General features: G+C 46.5%; 1 protein-coding gene across 2 annotated transcripts in view; it reads left to right on the top strand.

Annotated features, from left to right (window-relative positions):
* Nucleotides 1-23816, top strand: part of ABTB3 (ankyrin repeat and BTB domain containing 3) — a gene marked incomplete at both ends in the record, with an annotated part of 299674 nt that overhangs the window by 157353 nt on the left and 118505 nt on the right. For both annotated transcript variants that reach the window (XM_080705135.1, XM_080705134.1), the window contains one exon: nt 16017-16166. In XM_080705135.1, the coding sequence (XP_080561261.1) occupies nt 16017-16166 (150 nt within the window). The remainder of the gene's footprint in view (nt 1-16016; nt 16167-23816) is intronic.

The following is a 23816-nucleotide window of genomic DNA, read 5'->3' as shown; positions in this document are numbered from 1 at the left end:
TAGCACGGTTATAACACATTACCAAAACCCAGTGCCTTAAAACAACAGAAACCTATTCTCTTCCTTTCTAGAAGCCAGAAATCTTAAACCGAGGAGCTGGGAGCTTGGCTCCTACTGGAAGCTGCTGGGGAGGCTGATCCTGCTTCTCTCCCGGCCTCTGGTGGCTTCCAGACGACCCACGCAGTCCTTGGCTTGCTGGACACCAGGCCACTGTCTCTGACCTCCCATGGCCTCGTGCCCTGTGCGTCTGAATTTCAAATCTCCCTCCGCCTTTCTCGAATAAGGACTGTGCCACTGGGTCTCATTCTGGATCCTAAGTTCAGGATGAGCTCATTCTGAGGCCTTGACATAATGACATCTGCAAAGACCCTCTTTCCAGGTTCTGGGGTTAGGACATAGATGTTTCTAGATGTGTCTTTTGGGGGCCACCATTCAACCACTGCCTGTCCCCCTAATGACCATCCAGCACATTTCTACACTGAAAAACCAGCTTCATGAGATCAGACGGGATGGCTCTTCAGGAACGTGGAGGGCCAGGCCGCCCCGGGTCATTCGGGTTTCCCTGCGGTTCTGGTCTGCAGATGTGAATGCCGTGGGCAGGGCCAGGCTCGGTGAGGCCGCTGGGGCTGCAGCTACGCTTGGCTCAACTCTGAGGTTCTCGACCTGGATGAATCGCAGTTACCCTGGAGAGACCGGCACGGTGGTGCACACCTGTAATCCCAGTACCTGGGAAGCTGAGACAGGAGGATCGCAGGTTCAAGGCCAGCCTCAGCAACTTCGTGAGACCCTGTTTCAAAACAGAAAGGGCTGGGGATGCAGCTGAGAGGTAGAATGCCCCTGGTTCAATCCCCAGTATTAAAGGGAAAGGAAAGAAGGAAGAAATACTTCTCTGGATCTGTCCTAGAGAATGTGGTTTAAATGTTCACAGATGGAACTGGATGTGGGGACTCTGTAAAAATAAAAAAATCCATATTGTTCTCCTGCATTCTCCATGGGGGCACTATTGCACCATAGGGCTGAAAAATCATTTCTTAGAGAATAAAAATCCCTGTAAATATTACAGTGGTCCTCAAATGAGCCATAGCACTTAAACGTGTATATAGTGTATCATGGTATTAAAATTTCATAGGGTGCGCTGTTTTAAAATACTGTGTTCTCATAGCACATTTGAGGCACAGTAAGACCAACAGATGAGAAGATGGTTACTGTGTGAGAGAGTTTGCTGCTCACGGTTCCCAGACGAGGGGACAGGCACCGGCTGGGAGGGACAGTGGAACAGCAGAGCAGGGCGGGGAACAGGGTAGGAAACAGTGGGTGAGAGCTCTGACTGTGGTTTTCGTGTAAGGAACAGAAGAGGCAGGGTAAGGGGCTTGGGATTGGCTCCTTTGAACACTTCAGCAGGCAGAGGTGTGGGGCTGCCTCTAGTTTCCTGGCACCTAGGCCTGGGGAGATCAGGTCAGGTGGAAGGTGGCGCTGAGTGGGGCAGCGTCCTAGAGGAGGCATTGGGGCATGGGCCCTGGGTTGGTGAGCCTACATTTGAAATTCACCAGGCAAAGTCTGGAAATTGATTAACCATGGGAGGGGCAGCCAGGTCCAAGGTGTCAAAGCATCAGAATACAGAAAATAAAAGTCATGATTAATACAGGGAGGTGAGGGTGGGCAGGGAGGGCAGAAGATGCCCAAAAAGTCTCCCTGGGAGGGAGGAAGGGAGAGAAGAGCAAACATCATACAAAGGTGAGAATCACCGAGTTGGGTCTGGACTACTTCACAGTCCCCTGGATACAATGCCCAAGCATCCTTATCCAGGGGTCCACCTGCACCAAGACCCTGTTCCCCAGCAGGGGATCTGCACTCTCCCGCCAGGGCCTGCAGCCTCCTCGAAAGTGCAGTACCTTTTTAACGGCCGCAACAAACGAGAATTTAGAGTCCTCTTGTGGTTTATTTTGCTCTATAATCAGCTTCTGAATTCGGCCTAATGGGATTCTAATGTCTTTAAAAGCCAATTTAGTCATCTTTGTATTTTCGATGGATTGTGAAAGGCCTATTAGTTATTTATATCTGCGTACACATGCATGGCTGCAAATGGCAGATTTATGCTTTTATGTACCATTAACATCTATGCTTTGTTAACAGCAGCATTTAGCAAGCTCTCAAAATACTGCAGAACACACACACACACACACACACACACACACACACACACACACCCTCTGTCATTCCGTGTGGTCAGCCATAGGGTATTTCAACTTATTAAACATTCTAGTGAATAGTTCCCAGCTATATCATATCAAATAAGTAATAAGTCTAAAGTCACTAAGCTGTTTAATTAAAGATAATCAGTCTTTGAAGATTTAGAATACAATTAAGTATACTTAACACTAAAGCCCGGCTGAATGTGATTTAATCTTTTGTGGGTGAGTCAGGATCCTGCGGGCCTCGGGGGCTTTCGTTATGAATATAAATAATCCTCTTACTCTGCAGAAGTTCAATTGGAAAGAATTTCCAGTTGGAAGCCTGCCAGGTACACCGGTTTCCACTATAGAGGGTCCCCTTGCTTTTACCTGGAAATGGCTTCTAGAGATTCCTGCGACGAGGCAAATCTGTGACTATTTGTTCTTGGCATAAAATGCTTCTGACAGCTGGCATCGAATCTCTTCATTTTTTCAGCCCCCTTTAGTTTCTGCAACCAGGAGGAATCCTTGGCACGTGCTAATATGCCATTAACACCTTTCTTTGGCACTCACTTGTCTTTTTTTCATCATTAATTCTACCCGGAACTCATTCATTAATTCGACTTGTATTTATTAAATAAGACTCAGTGAGATACTACAGATTGGTAGGGTTGGTGGTACCAGGAAAAGGGAGAGCTAAATTTGTTTCCGGGTAGATGATGTATATTGTAAAAACTAATCTGGAAGTTTTCTTAAATGGATATAGACATTGTAACCACCTCCATGGCCCATCAACTTAATAAATCAGAATTAAAATTAATCTGGAAAAGAAAGAGCTAAAAATAACCTTAGAATATATTTTTAAAAGATGGGGTATAGCCGGGTGTGGTGGTGCACGCTTGTAATCCCAATACTTGGGAGGCTGAGACAGGAGGATCATGGATTTGCGGATAGCCTCAGCTACTTTGTGAGGCCCTATGCAACTTAGACCGTTTCAAAATAAAGAATAAAAAATAGAGCGGAGTGTAGGTTGGAGGTAGAATGCCCCTGGGTTCAATTCCCGGTAAACCCCCCCCAACACACACATGATGGGATATTGAGCCAGAATCATCCCTACCTGATTTTAAACTGTTTGTGAAGCTGTAGTAATTAAACAATTTAGCTCTGACACAGAAATAACTAGAACCGTGGCGAAAAGGAGGACACAGAGATGCAGTCTCAACTGTATCTGGAGATGAAGATGCTGATAAAGTGGGATTACTTCAGGTCAGTGGAGAAAAGGTGAATTATTTGGCAAATATTGACACAGTGGTTTAGTGACTTGGAGATCCCTACCTCACTCCAGATAGGTTAGAGTTTTAATAATCATAGTGAATAAAATGACCAGCCAGAAACATGGTGGAATTTTTTTTTTTTTTGCAGTACTGGGGATAGAACCCAGGGGCATTCTACCTCCGAGCTACACCCCCCAGCCCTATTTTCTATTCTTTTTTTTTTTTTTAAATTTTATTTTATTGGTGCACTGTATTCATACATCATAGTGGGATACAAACTTTTGTAGACATACATGCACACATCGCCCAGTCAGCCCCCACCCGATCCCCACCCCATTCTCTCCCCATCCCTCCTTCCCATGCTTGGCTTAGTGGTTGACATCTAGTATTATAGCAATTTATCCAAAATTAAAAATGATAATCTCACATAACAGTTTCATTTGTCTGATACCAAGCGTTTGATGATTTAAAGATAGCATTTCAATATTTCTTTTTGCTTTCTTTCTTACTAGAGCATATTTTTTTTCTGTTTTTTTAGGTGAAACTATCATATATTTATATATTTATTTTTCAGAAAAAAATCTATCCTAATATGGAATATGAATTCTAGATACCCAAAACGATCTTGAAAAAGAACAAAGCTAGCAGATATATATTTTCTGATTTCAAACCATATAAAGCTACAATAATTGAAACAGTGTAGTACTGTTCTAAAGGCAGATATATAGACCATTGGAGTTAAATACAAGCCTAGAGCTAAATTCTTCCCTATATTGTCAAGTTATTTTTGACAAGGTTTCCACGAACATTTGGTGGTGGAAATAATAATCTTTTAACTAAATATTGTTGAAAAATAATAATTACATGGAAAAGAATAAAATTGGACCTTTACCTAATCCCATATACAAGTATTAACTCAAAATAGATAAAAGACCTAAATATAAATCTTAAGACTATAAACTTTTAGGAGAAAATCTGGGTCATAAAACCTCACAACATTGAAATTGGCAGTGATTTCTCGGATATGATTTCAATGGCACAGGCAACAGAAGAATATACAAACTCCTTAAAAAATAAAAGAAAATATTGTATATCCAAAGACAATGTAAACAGAGTTAAAAGTTACTAATAGAATTGGATAAAATATTTCCAAATGCTATATCTGAAGGTATATTAATATTCCAACTAGAAATCCTAAAAATTAACAACAATAAAGGCAAACAATACAACTTAGAGATAGGTAAAAGACTAACATAAATAATGAATCTCCACAGATAACCAATCTTAGTTGTCTGTTGGATGGAAACTCTTGTTTCTCTGGTTCTGGTGAGTGTTACCTATTTCTTCTTTGTAGTTAATCTCTTTGAGTATTTTCTCTAGCGCTGGTTTTGAAGACATAAATTCCTTCAGTTTCTGTTTGTCATGGAAGCTTCTTATTTCTCCATCTAATTTGATAGAAAGTTTTGCTGGGTAGGAAATTTTTGGCTGGAAGTTGTTTTCTTTCAGAGTTTGGAATATGTTACTCCAAGCCCTTCTGGCTCTCATGACTTGGTTTGGGAAGTCTGGAGTGATTCTAATTGGTTTGCCTCTGAATGTCACTTGGTCCTTTGTTTTTGTTGCCTTTAAGATTCTCTGCTTGGCTTCCACATTGGTCATTTTGACAATTATATGGCGTGGGGATCCTCTTCTCCGATCCTGTCTAAAGGGAGTTCTATAAGTTTCCTGGACCTGTGTATCAGCCTCTTGCTCTATGTTTGGAAAATTTTCTGCTATTACTTCCTTGAAGAGATTGTTGATCCCTTTGGTATCACTTTCTTTTCCCTCCTCTATTCCAATTATTCTTAGGTTAGCTCTCTTAAGATGGGCCCATATTTCTTCAATGTCAGATTCCTGCTGTTGGATATTTTTTTCTAGATTAGAAACTATGCATTCATTTTTGGATTGCTCATCTTCTAAGAGCGAGATTCTGTTCTCCATGTGTTCTAATCGGTTGTTTGTGCTTTGAATTGAGGCCTTTACTTCATTAATTGCATCCTTTATCTCTTTTTGGCTCTCTCTGAGTTCTTTTCGAAGCACCTCTATTATTTCTACAGTTATTTTCCTGATTTGATCTTCTAGAAATCTCTGATTTTCTGTTTTATCAGGTTCTGATGTTGTGCGGTTGTGGGCATTCATTGCTCCAGTATTATTCCTCTTTCCCATGATTTCGGAAGTTTGTGCCTTCTTTGGGTTCTTCCCTTGGGTCACTATGGCTTCACTTAAGGTGCTCTGAATCTCGAGTCTGTATTATCTCAGACCCCACTACTCCTTTACTGGGTTGTATCACAGAGTCTCCGACCCAGGGAGTCGATAGAGGCTGCTTTAAACTATGGGGGGTGCCAGGTTGCACGTTCTCCTATGGTGTGATATCTCTGCCACCACCACTCCCTCACTGGGTCAAGTCCCAGGAGGCACAATACTGCGATTTCTCCTCTGTGGCCCGCAATTTGACTCACTGTTCTTGAGTACGCAGATGTAGCTGTACTGGACTCGGTGAATTCACTGCTGCTGCCGCTGCTGGTGGCAATATGGCGCCTCTGCCACGCCCTCGGCCATGAGGCTGGCGTATTTTTTCTTCTCTGGTTTTGATTTCCACTCTGAATCCCTGTAGCGTGTGCTGAGCTCAGCCACTGGGAGCTTTAAATGCTGTCTGCACCGAAAGATCCCGCCTGGCTGTTCCGCAGCGGCTCACCTGGCTTGCTGTAGCCGTCCATTGAGTTCGCCGCTGCCGCCGGCAGTATGGCGCTGCTGCCGCGTCCTCGGGCGCGTGTGTCTCCTCTGTGGCCCTGAGTTCTGTTCTCAGTCCGCTTTCTCTCTGGAGCCTGGTGGGTTTTTTTGTTTTTCTGGTGATGGTGTTTTCTGGCTATAAAAGGCGCTCTTTTTGTGGTAATGGAGATTGGTTGTTAGCGGGACTCTTAAGCCCCGCTTTTCTCGGTCGCCATCTTCCCGGAAGTCCTCTATTCTTTTATTTTGAAATAGGGTCTCACGGAGTCGCAAAGGGCCTAAGTAGTAGCTGAGGCTGTCCTCGAACTGCGATCCTCCTGTCTCAGCCTCCCAAATGCTGGGATTGATTACAAGCATGTGCCACCACGCCCAGCACATGGTTGATTTTTTTAAAAAACCTTGAAGAAGGATAGACCTTTCTAAACACAACCCTAGATCCAGAACCGAGAGAGAGAAAGACTGATGCACCTGCCTGTACTGAATAAAAACATTTCTACTTGGAAAAAAATGCCATAAACACACTCAAAAGGCAGATGATAAGCTCAAATTACAGCTCAAAGAACTGTTATAAATTAGTGAGAAGTTGATATGGCTATAGAAAACTAGGTGAAACTGTAGCTCATAAAGGAGGACAGATGCTAATAGCCACAAAAATTTCTCTGTCATTACACAAAGCCAAATTACATTAGGTACTGTTTTCCAGCCATTGTATTGCTTAGAATGCGGTATCATCTGTGTACTTCTCCTTTACGCTATCTTAATAATTGTACAGTTTTTTGTGTGATTATTTGAGGCGGAGTGTGTCTCCAGCTAGATTTTGAGGGCAGTGCTTGTGTATTATTTTGGTCACACTTTTATTCTCTGGAGAACCTGCACGTTGTTTGGGCTTAATAAATACCCATTGGAGCTGGCATGGTGGCACACGCTTGTAATCCCCGCACTTGGGAGGCAGAGACAGGAGGATCATGCAGGTTCAGAGCCAGCCGCACTGGCTTAAGAGACCCTGTTTCCAAATAAAAAATATAAAATAGGTCTGGGAGTGTAGCTCGGAGGTAGAAGGGTTTCCAGGAACCCGAGTACCACAAAAAAAAAAAAAAAAAAAAACCCATTGGGTCTATTTGTTGTGTGAGTGAATGAATTAATGAGTGAGAATGATGGAAAGTTCTGGAATCTTCAAGGAGAAACTGAGATCCATGCAGTGTGTGAGATGAAGAAACAAAGACAATCTGCCAATGAAGGCTGTCTGTGAATTATGTAAAGTGTGAGGTTTTTTTTAATGTACTGTTGAATGAATCTTGGACTTCCGTTTTCATTCTTATCGTTTGCCCATATATGACCTCGCTAGGATTTATTTTTTATATTTATACCTGTATTTATGGCTGTAAAATGCTTGAGGCTCTTGAAATTCTATGCATCGTCTCAAAAAAAGAAAGAAAAAGCCAGGCGTGGTGGCACGCACCTGTAATCTCAGTACTTGAGAGGCTGAGACAGGACAATCATAGGTTCCAGGCCAGTCTCAGCAACCTAGCGAGACCCTGTTTCAAAGCTAAATATAAAAAGGTCTGTGGGTTCAATCTTCAGTAGCACAAATAAATAAAACAAAATAGGGCTTGGGTGTGGCTCAGAGGTAGAATGCCCCTGGGTTTAATCTCCAGTACTAGGAGAAGGAAAGGGAGAGGAGGAGGAGGAGGAGGAAGAGGAGGAGGAGGAGACGGAGGAGGAAGAGGAGGAGGAGGAGGAGGAGGAAGAGGAGGAGGAGGAGGAGGAGGAGGAGGAGGAGGAGGAGGAGGAGGAGGAGGAGAGAGGAAGATAGAAAGGAAAGGGGAAGAAAGAAACTGATAATGGTGTTTACCTTGGAGTGGGGCTAGATACAGGGACAGAAATGGGGGTGTTTTCAGTTGGCCATTTTACTTCCTTACTACTAAAGGCCACTTTATAAAAAATGTTTTGAAAGTAGCTTGCACTTTTAAATGAATGTTCAAGATGGGAGTGGGGTGGTAAAGGGGAGACCTAGGATATACAGAGGCCAACCTTCGATGCACCTCCTTACCTCAACGCTTTGGCAAGGAAGGAGAGGGCCATCCTGGGATGGAGGGGACTAAGTAGGACCATAGATCCAGCCAAGTGTCTTGCTCAGCCACACCTGAGAGGCTGGTTGACCTCTGGAGGCACAGACAGAGATGGAGAATGGTGGGGTGGGTGTTTAGAGTCCAGGGAAGACAGAAAGATCAAGCCTGAGACATCTGCTCAGTCAGAAAGGACCCTCAGGCAGCATTCCGAGCCCAGGAGCAGACAAGGAAAGCTCTGGGCAGTGTGCTGTTCATGGCTGCTGGTGGCCTGAGCAGACTATTGCCCTCTGTCTCCATCGACTCCACCCCACATTGCGTGTGGGCATCTCCGGCCAGGGCACCAGCAATGAGTCCTGACTTCGTGGAGGCACAAAGATGAGGCAGCAGAACTGGCTCCCAAATAATTCAACTATAGTCCTGCAATGATGCAGAAGCCCTCCAGCAAGACACTCCAGCCCCACCCAGCTTCAGCCCGCTCCTTACAGTGCTCACCGTGCACCAGTTTTCTTGCCTCTGTACTTAGCTCCTGATTCTCGCTCCAGTTCTCCTCTTCCTAGGCCCTCCTCTCCCCACCTAACGAATATCAGTTCATCTTCCAAGACCAATCCCAGTGAGCTCCTCTCTGAAGCCACCCAGGTGGAATACCACTTTCTGTATGTGTCATCCATGTAGCACATACAGACTTCTCTTATAGCACACGCAGTGTGGGCTTCTTAAGAGCAGGATCTGTGTCTTACTTTTCATGATAATCTCAAACTGGCACATTACATGGTAGAAGGAGGGAACGATGATGGCATAAGTGGATGGATGGATGGATGGATGGATGGATGGATGGGAGGACAAATGAGTGAAAGTTAAGCTCCAGGAGAGCTACTGCTCTGTTTCATTTCCTGCTGTAGTCCTTGCTGCTTAGCACAATGCATAGCACATAACAGATGCTCAAAAATGTGTTTAATTAGTTAAAGGATGATCAGTTATATAGGTGGAAGCTTGGATGGATGGGTGGATGGATAGATGGATGCATACATGCATGGATTCATGGATTCTTGGATGGATGGATGGATACTTGGATGGATACTTGGATTCATGGATAGTTGGATGGTATGCACAGATTGATGAATTAATTACATTGCTAATATCCAAGAGGAGGGTCGTGGCCATCTTGAGAGAGAACAGGATTGCCTTCATTGTTTAAAAAGAGGCTGCCTTGCTATTTTACTCTGGCCCGTTGCCATGGTGTTCATCAAAATGGCAAAAGCCGGTTTCTTAAGTCAAGTGATTTTGGCACACCACTTCCCTGCCAGTCACATCACAAGGTTTAGTTTTAGCACATCACATGATTCTGTGCCCAGGAGTGTCATTTCTGTGTGGGGACAAGGGAGATGCTTTTCAGAGAACTTCCATTTAATCTACCCATAGTATCACAAGGAGACCAAGATACAGGGAGGCTCACAGGCCTCGGGTGATGCTGCCAGGAGCTAGCAGCTGCGATCTACCCAGTCCTCGGGCTTCAGAACAAGCCTTTTCCACTCTGTGGTGTCTGCTCCCAGCTGGCATTGTGCCCCCCATCCTCCCCCCCAAGGAAGTATCCCTGAGGCTCCTAGGTGACGTGGGCTCCCTTTGCTGGGCCACACAGCAAGTCCCCAGGGGACCAATGCACACCTCTGCTCTGCCTTTCTCCCAGTACTTTACAGCTGGCAGGTCTGTCTTCCCAGCCAGCTGGGAAACTTCGAGGACAAGAATGTGCCCATGGACTTTGTGGTGCTCAGTGTTAGCGCTTGAATGAATGAGCAAACCGCAAATATTTTTATGCTCTTTTAAGGACAGGAGGGTCACAGGTTTGAGGCCCATATAAGCAACTTGGTAAGATCCTAAGGAACTTAGTGAGACCCTGTTTCAAAATAAAAATTAAAGGGCTGAGGGTTGTCAGTATTAACTTGGAGGTAGAAAGCCTCTGGGTTCAATCCTCAGTACCAAATTAAGATCAGCACGTTGGCCCTCACATGTACTTTGGGCTCTGCCCCTAAGATGTTTGTGAACCCATTTCTGAAAATGTTTTCCCCTTTGTGCTATCTCCAGCTCGCCCCTTTCTGTGCTTTGGCATGAGACTTCCTGGAAACCTTCCCCTTTGACACACACATGAGCCGTGGCTGAGCTCATCCTGCTTCTCATAGATAAGTGGGTTTACCAGGCCAGCCCTGAATCTGTTTCCTGCTGCCAAGCCTCTTAAAATAAAAGGGGGTTCCAGTTGTACAAGCATTTTAAAAATCTAATAATTTGCTATCTTGTTTCTTAATAAATATAATAGTAAAAGAAAGCTTTCTGGCGCTGTCTGGGTTATTGAATTCCTAAATCTTTAGCTTCAGAGAACTTCATTTACTTAGATTATTAGCAAACATTTATCGACTCCCTGCTCTGTGCCAGGTTGTCCATATATATTACCCCATTACAGCCTCCCAGCCACACCAGGAGGTAGAAAGCTTCGCACACTTTGTGGAGGGAGGAGCTGGCTCTGAGAAGCCAAGCAGAGCCCGGCCCCCACTGGGAGAAGGAGGAGGAGCATCTGTACCTGGCCACCCAGGTCCCATGTCTGTTCAAGGGCTGCCCTTTGTCCACCTTATACAATGGGCAGCAGCAGGATCAGCGCTGGGTTCTATACCCAGCTGTCTTCTTCCTATTGGTAAAACTGAGACTGGTGCCAGGACCCTCCACTTTAAATTCTGGAGGTAACAGAAGACCACATTGCAGCCTGGCAGGCTGCTTAGCTTCCTCTTATAGCCAGAGACAGACAAGCACCACAGAGCCCAAGCCTGGGTCCAGGGTACTGAAGGCCCTAACCCTTCCCCAGCACAGTCTGACACCCTCACCTTTGAGTCTATGGTCTTGCCACACCATAGCCTCCTGCCCCCAGAACAAGTAAGCCCTTGGCTGCTGACATTAAGTGCTGGAGACAGGCAATATATTAACAAAAAACGTAATAATAGAGTATCAAGCCGTGAAGAGTGCTGTGGATAAATGAGATTAGGGTTCAAACCCAGGTCATTTGAACCCAAAGCCTCTGTTCTTGACTATTACCTTATATTGTCTCCCCAAAATATTGGGTTCCCTACTCTACGGTGTGAATGTGAGGATTAAGATAATTTTAATATACTTTTATTGGTACATTGTAATTATACATCATAATGAGGTTCAGAGTAATGGGAACATACATGCACACAGCAATTTAAATATGTAAAGTGGCACAGTGCCCAGCTGAGCAAAAGTTGGCTGTCATCCTCCTTCTCCTCCCCACCCTCCTCCCTCTTTTCCTCCGCCTCCTCCCTTTCCTCCCTATTCTCCTCCTCTTCCTCTTCCTTCTGCTCCTCCTCCTCCTCTTCCTCCTCCTCCTCCTCCTTCTCATCCTCATCCTCCTCCCCCTTCTCACCATTATCGACATCATCTAGGAGAGCTGAGTGGATAAATGCTGATATCTATCTGCCTTTGTTTTCTCTTTATGGGTAAATAGCATCTCTGCTCCCCTGAGCCCAGCAACAGAATGGAGAGAGAAGAGAGGGTGGGTATTACAATGGCCAAGGGACCGGCCTGTGCGTGTGGGAAGGAAGGCAGATGGGAAGGAGAGATGTGCCCTGATGGCCCCATCAGGACCGTAGGCCAGATGTGGTTTACCCACCCAGAGCAGCGGTTCTCATATTTTATGTTCTGAGCGACCTACCCAAAAGGTCGCCTGTCTCCAGCTGCACAAAATTTTGGAAAGATGATCCACGAGACTGTCTGAATCCAGACATTAAATAAACAAAACTGCACATCTGTGGGGTCAGGGTAGGTATCAGGCACTCACGTAGGTCAGGGCTTTAAGTAGATTGTCTTGCTTAGTTGCCGCAATAAACCTATGAAGTTGAGAGATTAACCCCCTCTCTGCAGCCAGGGCGGCTGACTGGAGGTGCTGTGTCCAGGCTGAACAAGGATGGTCTGTGGGTCCATGTCATGCCAAGCCCTGGCTGCCTCACCTCAGGTAGTACTAAAACACAGTCACCTTCCATAGATGGGAATGCGGGCAGTTTAAGCCATGCTTCTTCATTTTTAGGACCCTTTTTGAGAATTTGAATGAAATCTCTCCTTAGGCAAATGCATAATATACCCCAAAGTTACAGAATTTTGGGGAGACCGGGACACTTTAGTTTCCCTGTGGGCTTGCTCCCTAGGGAAATTATTTCCTTTAGGGCCAAAGTCACATTTGAATTTCAGTTCCCTCTGTCTTTAAACCTGGGTCTTAATCAGCAAGACATGACTGTCCTTGGTCCCATCGTGGGAACCAATGCATACTCCCAAACTGGGGCTGCGGCTGACAGTAAAGTATGATGCCGGGGCCTTCTTCTTCACCTGGAAGATATTTTTACACAAAAATAAATAAATGACTCCAGTTTATGTGTGAATCCCATATAAAGACCTCAGAAAGAAGAAAATAAAACCCTTGTATATAATCCTTGCATAATAGATCAATTAAAGATTTCCCAAATCTCTGTAATCTAGCTCTCGAAGCTTCTTTGGATAATGTATTCTCCTATTTAAATTTTATCACCCTCTAAAAGAAGGAGAAATAATTCCAAGGGATATTGTTTATTCATGTGCGAAGGCATAAAGTCATCCAAAGCTGAGTTTGTACACACCGACTCATTTCAATCTCAGTTAACATATGCGAAGGACCTACTTTTTGCTCAGCCCGTGCAAAAAAATACTTTGAAACACAATGTCTCCTTTTGTTCCTTGCCCCACTCCCAGCCCCAGCAGCCCTAAGAGGGAAACAAAGCCATCACTATCGCCCCCATTTCACAGAAGAGGAAACCGAGGCCCAGAGAGGTTGGCTGACCCGCCCGGAGCCCAACACAAGAAGCGGTAGAGCCGGGCCTGAAGCTTTGGCTTCCAGACTCCAAGCCTCATCTGTGCCTCAGCCAACGTGTGAAGCAACATCTTAAGACGCAGATCTGGGTTAACTTTCAGGAAATCACAAATACCAAGAAAACTATCCTTTGAGAACACTTGAGTCGTTTGTACTGTTTGTACTGTTAAGGAGACAGCCTTTCTCGCTGCCATTCAAGGCCTGGCTGTAGGTCTCCTTTGCTGTGACCCCCTGAACCTCCTTGTTCCCCCAACTTTCAGGCCCATCGTCCTGAAGCCTGGGTACCTGACAGCATGATAGCTCATGTTTTTTTTGGCAGTGAGCTCTTGAAGGAGCCAGAGAATCCATGTTGTCAGATGAGGGATCGGCCAGAGATGCATTGCCCTGGTAACGTGGCGGCTACTTGGCTTAGCCTCTGACTGTGTCTCAGCAGGTGAGCTCACAGGAGGAGGGAGGGTGACTCAGAGCATCCCGGGCTGGCCACTGGGAGCTGTTGGGGGATGGCCGTACACAGTGGGTGCTTCTTTGAAGGGCTTGTCTTCCCTGAAAGCCGAGTATTTCTCAAGTACAGTGCCAGGTGGTCCAGCGAAGGGCGAAACTGTGTGGGCCGACGAATGCCTGGGTGTGCGCCGTGGGGTTTTTCAAACCACCTTTTACAACCCATTCATGGGTCATGAAATCACTTTTGGGGCTGCAGCCAGCATTTTTTATTAATAAGATAGAAGAGGAGATAAGTGAAAAGAAAAAACCAAGAACACATCACACATAGGAAGGGTCCAGTGTTGTTTTCTGTTTTTTTCATGGAAAACAGAGGTATGGGGTGTGTGTGTGTGTGTGTGTGTGTGTGTGTGTATACTGGCCTATGATATAAAACATATTCTTCTGAGTCACTATTTAAAATACTTGAAAAATAAGTGTTTGCAGAAGAATCCTAGAAAGAAACTTACTTGCGCCAGGCGTGATGGTGCACACTTGTAATCCCAGTACTTAGAAGGCTGAGACCGGAGGATCTGGGTTCTCAGCCAGCCTCAGCTACTGAATGAGGCTCTCTGCAACTCACTGAGAGCCTGTTTCAAAATAAAGAATAAAAAATCAGGCTGGGAGTTTAGCTCAGAGGTAGAATGCCCCTGGGTTCAATCCCCAGCACCATAAAATAAAAGAAATTTACTTGACCAATTTCCTGATTATGGGAATATTAAAAACCTACTGGACATTTGTATCAGTTTTCACATGTCCCGTTGCCTCAGCGTCTGTTAGGGATGAAGGTAAGCCGTGGTGGATAATGTTAGTGGCCTAGTGTGACCAGAGCCACTAATTAGGCGGCGGGGGCTTGAGGAGGTGTGTGTGGGTACCGGACACGCCCATCTTCCCGGGAAGGACCTTTGTCGCTGAGATCTGTGGTCGCTGCAGGGTGAGGGGTGGACTTGAGCCACTGGCCTTTGCCTTCTGTCTCCTCTCACCCTGCCAGTTGGTTTAAATCATCCAGCTCCTGCACACTGATTCTTTTTTATCGTTCCCAAGTTGTTTTGTCGGCGCCAGTCTTGTGTGTTCAGTGAGTTTAGAAACAACTTGAATACGTCTCGGCTTGCATCTCCAAAGTGCCCAGCAGGGCTGGAAATGCAGCAGGCACTCCATGAGTGCTTCCTGTGTGGTGACCATTACTCATTCTTCAGGGCCCTGGTAAGGCGGTCTCTCATTTCCAATCCTGTACACAAAGCATTTGCTGTATTATTCTGTGGTTATGTGTGTAATGGTCTCTCTCTTCCACTTAGACTGGGCATCCCAGAGGACAGGGATGGTCTGTGCTCTGTCTATCACTGTGTCCTTGGCCCCTGACACAATCAGTATCTGCCTCATTCGTTGCATCCTCTGTGATGGGTCCTTGGTAGGTGTATCGGTTAGCTTTCACCATGATCTTGAAGAGTAACAAAGATCCCCACTCTCTCAGTGGCAGACTGAACAAGCGCTTGTTTGGGGGGAACAGCTGGGCAACTCTGAGCTGCCAGTGACTCTGCGTCTTCTGTGTGTGCCTCTCACCCTCCTTGGACCCGCCAGGGCATGTTTTTTCTCATGGCAAATGCAGAGCGCAAAAAAAGGAAGTTCTGTTTTACATGCATTTTTAAGGCCTCTGGTTCCATTGTGTCCATAAACCTACCTTTGAACAAAGTCAGTCGAGTCATCAAACCCCAAGGTCAAGAAGCGAGAAGTGCGTGGTTCTTTGGGGATGGTGAAGGAAAAGGGAATATTCCCGAGTGATTTATAGTACAAGCAAGTTTTCCGGTTCTTGTTAAATTTAGGGAATGGGAAGTAAAAGGAGAAAATAATTGGATTCCAGGGATTTCTGTGGGTATTCACTGTACAAGTTACAGAATTCCCTGGCTACTTTTCTATCTCCTGACATAGAACTTTACAGAGAAAGCCATAACTCTGTCTAATAGACACCAGCCCAACCAACAAGTACTACACTTTTGAACAAATAGAGCAAGTCCTCAGAAGCCACTACCAACGGACTCCCCCCGCCTCGGGTGCATAGGGACAGTGGCTGCCTCAGAGAAGGGCAGTGGCCAGGGTGTCCCCAGGCAGCATCTCAGGGTGGATAGAACCCCTATCAAGCTAGAAGAGAAAGTTACTTTCATACCCTTTAGAAATGTGTGCTCTGCAGACCAGCTCTTAGAGAAGGCCTTCACAGGAGCCAGACCCCCATATCAAAAGGGGTCCAGGCATTGGCTGGCATGCTGGCTTCGTGGCACCCGCTCTGGCGTGGTGTGAGGTTTTGCGCCCTTTTCCTGATGAGCTGAAAACTAACCCTCCATCTTCCTCTTTTTCTCTCCCTGGGCTACAGGGGTGCTGTGCCTGCCAGACAGCCTGAACCTCCACAGAGACCCGCAGCGGTCCAGCAAGCCGGGAGAGCTGCCCATGTTCAGCCAGTCAGAACTGAGGACCATCGAGCAGTCCCTGCTGGCCACCCGCGTGGGCAGCATCACAGAGCTGAGTAAGTGGACGCCGCTTCTCCAGCCCGGTGCCTCCAGACCTGTCCTCTCTGTGTTTAAAGGGACACCCCCCTCCATCCTCAAGGGGTGCCGCCGTCAATGCCCCCAGAGCACTGCTTTATAACCAGCCAAGGGGAGCTCTTATTAAGTGCCTGCTGTGTACACAATACAATGCCCTGGTGGAGGAGATGCTGAGAGCTCTGGAGCCCAGTGGGCCTGATAGATTTCCTGGCTCTGCCATTAATGTCCAAGCCTCAGTTTCCTTTCCTATAAAATAGAGGGGGAAAAATGGTACCCCGCGCATGCTGTAGTAATGATAATGAAATGAAAAAGTGCCCGTGGGAGCCTGGCTCAGGGCCCGGCCCGCAGGTGCTGCGTAGATGCTGTGGTCCATTTACACATGTGTCAGATCACCTCTCCTCTCTGTTCAGAATTCTCCACTGGCTCCCCTTGGACACACTGGAATGGCTTGCAGGGCCCCTCCCCGTCCCCACGCATCTTCTCTCCCTCTAGCACCTGCTGTCCCTCGAGCTTAGTGGGCATACCTTGGACCTCCGCATCACTGCCCTCTGCCCAAACCACTCCTTTTTCAGACCCCGCAGCTTGTCCCCCACACGCTTCAATGTTCACTCAAGAGTCCCCTCCTCACGAGCCTCTCCCTGACCACTCTGTGTAAAGTTATCACACCCCGAGGATTCTTGTGTAAGTCAGCTTGGACTGTTATACCAAATACCAGAGTAGATGGGGTGGCTCACAAGACATTTATCTGCCAGGCATGGTGGCACATGCCTGTAATCCCAGTACTCCGGAGGCTGAGACAGGAAGACTGCAGATTCAAGGACAGCCTCAGTGATGTAACAAGACTCTCAGCAACTTAGTGAAGCCCTGTCTCAAAATGAAGTTAAAAAGGACTGGGGGAGCCCAGGCATGGTGGTGCACGCTTGTAATCCCAGCATATCAGAGGCTGAATCCAGAGGATCGCAGTTCATGGACAGTCTCAGCTACCTAGCAACGCCCTTCACAACTCAGTGAGACCTGTTTCAAAAATTTTAAAAAAGACTAAAAAATAGGGCTGGGGTATAGCGTAGAAGTACACTGCCCCTGGGTTCCATCCCCAGTACTCAAAAAAAAAAAAAAAAAAGGCTGGGGGTGTGTATCTCTGACATAAAATGCCCCTGGGTTCAATCACTATACCACCAGAAAAGAAAAAAAGTAAAAAGACATTTATCCCTCATAGCTCTGGAGACTGGGGAGTTCAAGATCAAGGTGCAGGATGATTCCATTCTTGGGGAGGGCCTGTAGGTGGCTGTCCTCTCACTCTGCTTTTACATAGTGGAGAGCAAGCAGGAGAGATGGAGAGGGCCCTCTAAGCCCATCAGGAGGCCCTCACATCATGGACTTCTTCAACTCCAGTCAACTGCCAAAGGCCTGACTTTTTTATTTTTATTTATTTTTTTTTTTGGCATTGGGGATTGAAACGAGGGGCATTTTACCTCTGAGCTACACCCCTAACCCTTCTTATTCTTTTATTTTGAAACAGGATCTTGTTAAGTTGTTGAGGTTGGCTTTGAACCAGCCAGTCTCCGCCTCCAGTCTCAGCCTCCCATATACTGGGATTAGGCATGTATCACCATGCCTGGCCAGAGCTTCCACCTTCTAACACCATCACATGGGGCGGGGAAGGGTGTGAGGAGGTTTCCGTGTCTGAATTTTGAAGAACAGAAACGTTCATTCATAGCCACCCTCATCCCCCTTCACTACTTTATTTCTGTGCCTATGATATACTCTATATATTTTTGTTTTCTTAATAACAACTTCACTGTGTTCTCATTCATGCATATTTCACCTTATGTACACAATTCAATAGTTTGTAGCTTATCTTCCAAGCTGAACAACCATAACCACGGTTAATATTAGCACATCTTCACCACCTCAACCAGAAACCCAGTACCCTTAGCACTTGCTCCCCTGCCCCTCCCCATAGTCACACTCCACACTTTACTTATTGTATTAGTTAGCTTTGCCTTTCATTACTGGCACCAAAACACTCAGAAGAGGAAGGGTTTATTTGGTCACATGGTTTCAGAGGTTTAAGTTCATGATCAGCAGCCTCCAAGACAGAAACATCAAGATGGCAGGGCGTGGTAGAAGAAAGCTGCTCCACTCATGGCAGCTGAAAGCAGAGAGCGAGGGGAGGGGCCGGGGCAGACACAGTTTCCAGGGCCACGCCCCCAGCGACCTGCCTCCTCTAGCCACGCCCCCCACCTTGCTGTGCTGGGGATGTGCTTTAACACATGAACCTTTGGGGCACATTTCAAATCCAAACCATAACCCTTATTTATTTTTTTAATTGTCTCTCCTTTCCTACTAGAATGTATTTCCCCTGATAGTAGAAATGTTTAATTTGTATACTGATATAACCCCGGCACCAAGAAAGCTGTTTAGCAGGCCTTGGGGAAGAGAAAGGGAGAGGAGGAGGTAAGAAGAGAGGAGGGGAGAGAGGGAAGGAAGAAGGAAGGAGGTAAGGTCAGAAAGTGGGGGGAGGCAGAAGGGTAGACAAAAAGAAGGAGCAAAGCTGAGGAATCCCGAGTTTGAGAACTAAACTGCAGTGCTTAAGCACCCCCTAATTCAGGGTTGTGCTCTCCACATCTGGCCACCAGAAGGAAAGCTCTGCATTTACCTACGATCCAGTCAGTTGTCAAATGACTTACGTATCTGTTCCTGGTGGAATTGGAGCTTTGACCTCAGAAATGTTTGCTTATATGGAAGTAGGAGTTGGTACTGAAATTCAGCAAATCCTGAACTAGGAAAAGATTCAGGACCCAGCAGTCAACCTGTGCATCTCCCCCCAGGAGACTCTCCACCCAGAATATGCTTCCTCCCTTAGGCCCCAGAGCCAGCTCCTCCGCAGAGACAAGCCCCGGGGCCTCTGCAGTCGCGGGACAGCTGCCTTCCTGGCCTCTGAATCTGGAAACTGCTTTTTCATCCTCTTCAAAGCCCTGAAGCCATAAAATGCCCCAGTCACTGTGTCTTTGTAGTTATTGATCCTGCAGTTATTCTGAAGTTTGAGGGTTCCACTACCCCGTGGCAATCTGCTGAGACCTATGGACCTTGACTCAGAATATTTTGAAGTTCACATCATACACAGGATTACAAAGGAAACCAATGTTATGCTAAAATTTAGTTATCCAAGCTGGGTATGGGGATTCGTGCCTGTAATCTCAGTACTTGGGAGGGTGAGATAGGAGGATCGCAAGTTTGAGGACAGCCTCAGTAAAGTAGCAAGGCCCTCAGCAATTTAGTGAGACCCTGTCTCCAAATTTAAAAAATAAAATAAAATAGAGCTAGGGCTATAGCCCCTGGATTCAATCCCCAGTACTGGGAAAAAAATTTTAGTTGTCCAAATATTTTAAATCTAAATTGTGGTATAAGTCATTCTGTGCTTTTATTAGCACAAGATCTAGCAGCAGGTCTGACAAGCCCATGATTCTGAGGCAGTGATAATATACAAATGATATTCTGAGATATATGCAAAAGGGGATATGGAATGGGGAAATCTCTGCACTTTAAAATACCTGCAGACCTGAAATCCCAGTACTTGAAAGGCTGAGACAGGATGATTGCAGGTCCAGGCTATCATGCGATGACTTAGGAGGGAGATCCTGTTTCAAAATTTTAAAAAACAGATGGAGGGCTGGGGGCTGGGACTCAGAATGCTCTTGGATTCGATTGAATGCTCCTGTATCATCCAATCTCTAGGAACACACACACACACACACACACACACACACACACACACACACTTTTTTCTCTCTCTCAACACTTAGATGCAAAGGTACCGCGAGTCCAACTAACACCCTCATGGGAACATTAGTAGAAATGCCAAGTATCTGGGACCCACTGATTTCCAGGACATGACAGTGACCCTGGAAATGTAGGCTCTGGCTACAGGCTTGGAGCTGGGCTTCATGGGTCCCACCGAGGAAGAGGCCCCTGCACCCGGGGTCTCTTGCAATGTCCCTGGCTTCTCAAAGGTGAGTCCTGGGATTACCTTAAAGGCCCCTCCCAGCCTCGGGCACCCGGACTGGCCCCTGCATAATTCTGGCTCTTCCTCAAAGAAAGGATTTGCTAAACAAATCTGCATTTCACCCGAGCAGGCGGCCCGCAGGAGTGACTTGCCGCATAAATTGTTTTTAAGGGTAATTTGCTCTGTGAATGAAACACCGCTGTCATTGAATGTTGACTTTCACGTGCGACTTGTCAGCACACAAAGGGGCATTGTTAATTGCAAGTGGGTTTTGTACATTTATCGGGTCTGCCTGAGTCCTGCACAGAGGCACTTTGATAAGCCACGTCAAAGGAAGGTAATCACATTGCCTCTTTTCCGGATCTGACTGTAGTTTAGACCGGCTTGCTCTGAGGCCTGAATCAATACAGACCTGCGCTCTGTGTACAGAAGGAGCTGTTCATATTCAAAGGTTACTCTGCCGAGGCAGGTGGTAAAAAAAAAAAAAAAAAAAAAAAAACACTGTTTTGCAGCTAAGGTGAGATAGAGTTTCTTCTCAGTCACTCTTGATTTTTTTGGAAAAAAGGTCATGGCCAGCCAGGGTCAAGAATAGAGCCCTTTCTTAATAGGTAATAATGATAATAACAGCAGTTGGTATTTATTAAACTACGGCATGAAGATAAAACCAAAGCAGAGCAATTACCTCTAATGTAATGTTACTTCTGGATAATGTTACTGTTACTATTTATTTTCTCCCTAGTGGGGATTGAACTCAGGATCATTCTACCTCCAAAGACACCTCCGGCCCTTTTCACTTTTTTTTATTTTGAAACAGTTTCACACTGAGTTAGTGACACCGGCTTTAAACCTGCAATCCTCCTGTCTCAGCTTCTCAGGTACTGGGATTACAGGTGTGTGCCACCACATTCGGCTTTGTTACTACCGAGGCAAAAGGACATTAAACATTGTGCCCAAGATCAACCACACCGTTAGCTGAACGGCTGGAGACTGGCTCCCGGCTTCCAAAGGCCACGCTTCCGTGCCTACCCATGGAACCGTGTGCCCTCCAGGGAGGCCCAGCAAACGCTTCCACTCAGACCCGAGATCCCCCTGTAAGATCTGGGCATTGGCCAGGGCCATGTCTGTCCAGCTCAGAGGACCTGCAGCCTGCTCTACGGGGTGCATCCTGAATGCCCTCCTCTGAACTAAATTGGAGACACTGACAAAGGCTACCAAGTCCCTGCATAGGGGACCAGCTTGCAGACAGGGATTTCTCCTAATTACCCCTCCTGATTCCCTAGGATATCATATGAAATCCAGAGCTGCCTTGATCCACCTGCGTACCTGAGCACTTTCCTTTACCCAGGCTGATGGTGCTATGGTTTAGATCTCAAATGTCCCCCACCCCCAGGCCCTGTGTCGAAGGCTTGTTCCCCAGCCTTGCTGTTACTGGGAGCAGTGGAAACTTCAGGAGGTGGGATCTGGTAGATGGAAGTATGGCCACTTGGGATATGCCCTTGAAGGGGATATGGAGACCCTGGCCCCTTCTGTCCCTTTCTTGGCTTCCTAGCTCCCATAAGGTGGACAGGCCTCCTCCATCACGCACTCCCATCATGGTGTATTGGGCCACCACAGGCCCAAAGCCACAGGACCAAGCAAGCTTGGATACAGACTTCTGAATCCATGGGCCCCAAGGATCCTCTTATGAGGCGATTATCTCAGGTGTTGTGTGACCGTATCAAAAAGCAGAATAGAAGAGCTGGCTTGGGATAGAAACACGTCCACCGCTTCCAGAATTCTTGCTGTGTGCCAGATGCCTGGAATGCGTTCTAGGTGTTGTTGTTCTCATCACACAGATAAAGGCAACTGAGACACAGGACTGCAGCGACTTGCCCAAGGCCCAAAGCCAGCAAGTGGTGGTCACGATTCAGAAAGCTTTTGGCTCCTCTGTGCCCAGCTCGGCTCTGTACTCTGAGCTTCTCACACATCCCTCAAAGCGGCTGTTGAATGTCAGATGAATAACCCGGGGTGAACGAGTCTGTGAATCAGAAACCAGAGAAAATGCTCCAGGTGATCAGGATTCTTAACAACAACAAGAACAACACAAATATTAAGTTTCTATTGAAATTGTTTTTGTACTAGGGATTAAACCTAGGGGCAGTCTACTTCCAAGCTACATCCCTGGCCCCTTTTATTTTTATTTTTATTTCTATTTTATTATTATTATTGTTATTGTTTTCTGTTTTCTGGTTTTTTGGGGTTTTTTTTTGGTTTTTGAAACGATCTCGCTAGTTGGCTGAGAGTCCTGCTAAGTTGTTAATGGTGTCCTTGAACCTGCAATCCTCTTGTCTCGGCCTCCCAAGTACTGGGATTATAGGCACACGCAACCATGCCTGACTGGCTCCTACTGAGCTTTTGGACTCAGGACCTGGGGCATGTTCTGAAACACGTTCCTGGGAAGCTCAATCAAGATAGCACACCGTCTCCAAGCTGACACGGACTGGAATCCCTTGGCCCCGAACCCTGGAAACTCTGCAGGGTGCCGACCTTCATGGTTGGCTTGGAGTCTCATGGGCAGCCGGGCTCCCTCCCTGGACCAGGAAGGAGGGCTGGAGGAAGCAGATCTGCCCGCCTCTGCCACCCCGGGCTGCACAGAAGCAGGCTCTGGCTTCTCTCACTGTGGGACCGACTCCATCCTGCCTTTCATCCCATCCAGCTCTGTATTTGTGTCCGCTGAGAGCTTGTCGCAGCTGTTCCGCCCATCATCCCAGCCTCACCCCTGAGCTCCCAATTAAACCCCATCTAAACGTCATTACTTATAATACTTGCTTTCTGTTGCTCTCAAAGAAAGAAAGGGTTCTGTTATAAACGTCTTTTGCCGTTGTCTTTTCACACCGCGGTCTGAACTTGTCCCCGCTCAGGCAATCAAAACAGGGCCATTAATTTTGAACTGCATAAAGGGTTTTCTAGATTACTTCTCAGTGGCACTAAGCGTGTGGGGTGGGGGTGGGCTGGAACCTCTTGCTTGGGCAAAGGAGTTGCTGTCTTTATGGGCCATTTTCAGAGTCTTGCTGCCTCTGGCTCCAAGGATGTACCTGTACCCTTCTCAGTAGCCATATTGCCATCGGCCTCTTGATAGTTCTTCAATGTCCCACTCATGCATCTACCACAGGGCCTTTGCATCAGCTGCTCCCTGCACCTGAAAGCCCTTCTCCCAAGAGTCACAAGGTTTCTTCTTCACTTCTTTCAAATTCCAGCCAAACTGTCATCTTGGAGAGGCCCTCCTGTGACCACGCCCCCTGCTCCCCCTTTCTCCTCGCCTCTGTACCTCATCCTCCTTTAACTTTCTTCTGAAGGGCTGGGGAGGTCGCTCAGTGCGAGAGCACCTGCCCAGTTGTCTTCTTGGCACTTATTACCATGTGACATACTATACCATTATTTTATTTCCTCACCCCCCACCCAGCCTGTAAATCACATGAGAGCTGAGACTTTTTTAACATCACTGTAGCCTCAGTGCCTAGAACAACATCTGGCACACAGTAGACCTCAATAAATAGTTGATGAACAGAGCTCAGGGTCCAGTTGTCCCATCCTTGTTACTCCATCTCTCCTTCTCCCTAAGAACACATTTCTCATCAGCCTGTAC

Source organism: Muscardinus avellanarius (genome assembly GCF_963383645.1).
Source record: "Muscardinus avellanarius genome assembly, chromosome: 11".
Taxonomy (NCBI): Eukaryota; Metazoa; Chordata; class Mammalia; order Rodentia; family Gliridae; genus Muscardinus; species Muscardinus avellanarius.
The sequence above is the reverse complement of the archived record's forward strand: the minus strand, read 5'-3'. Positions and strand labels throughout refer to the sequence as shown.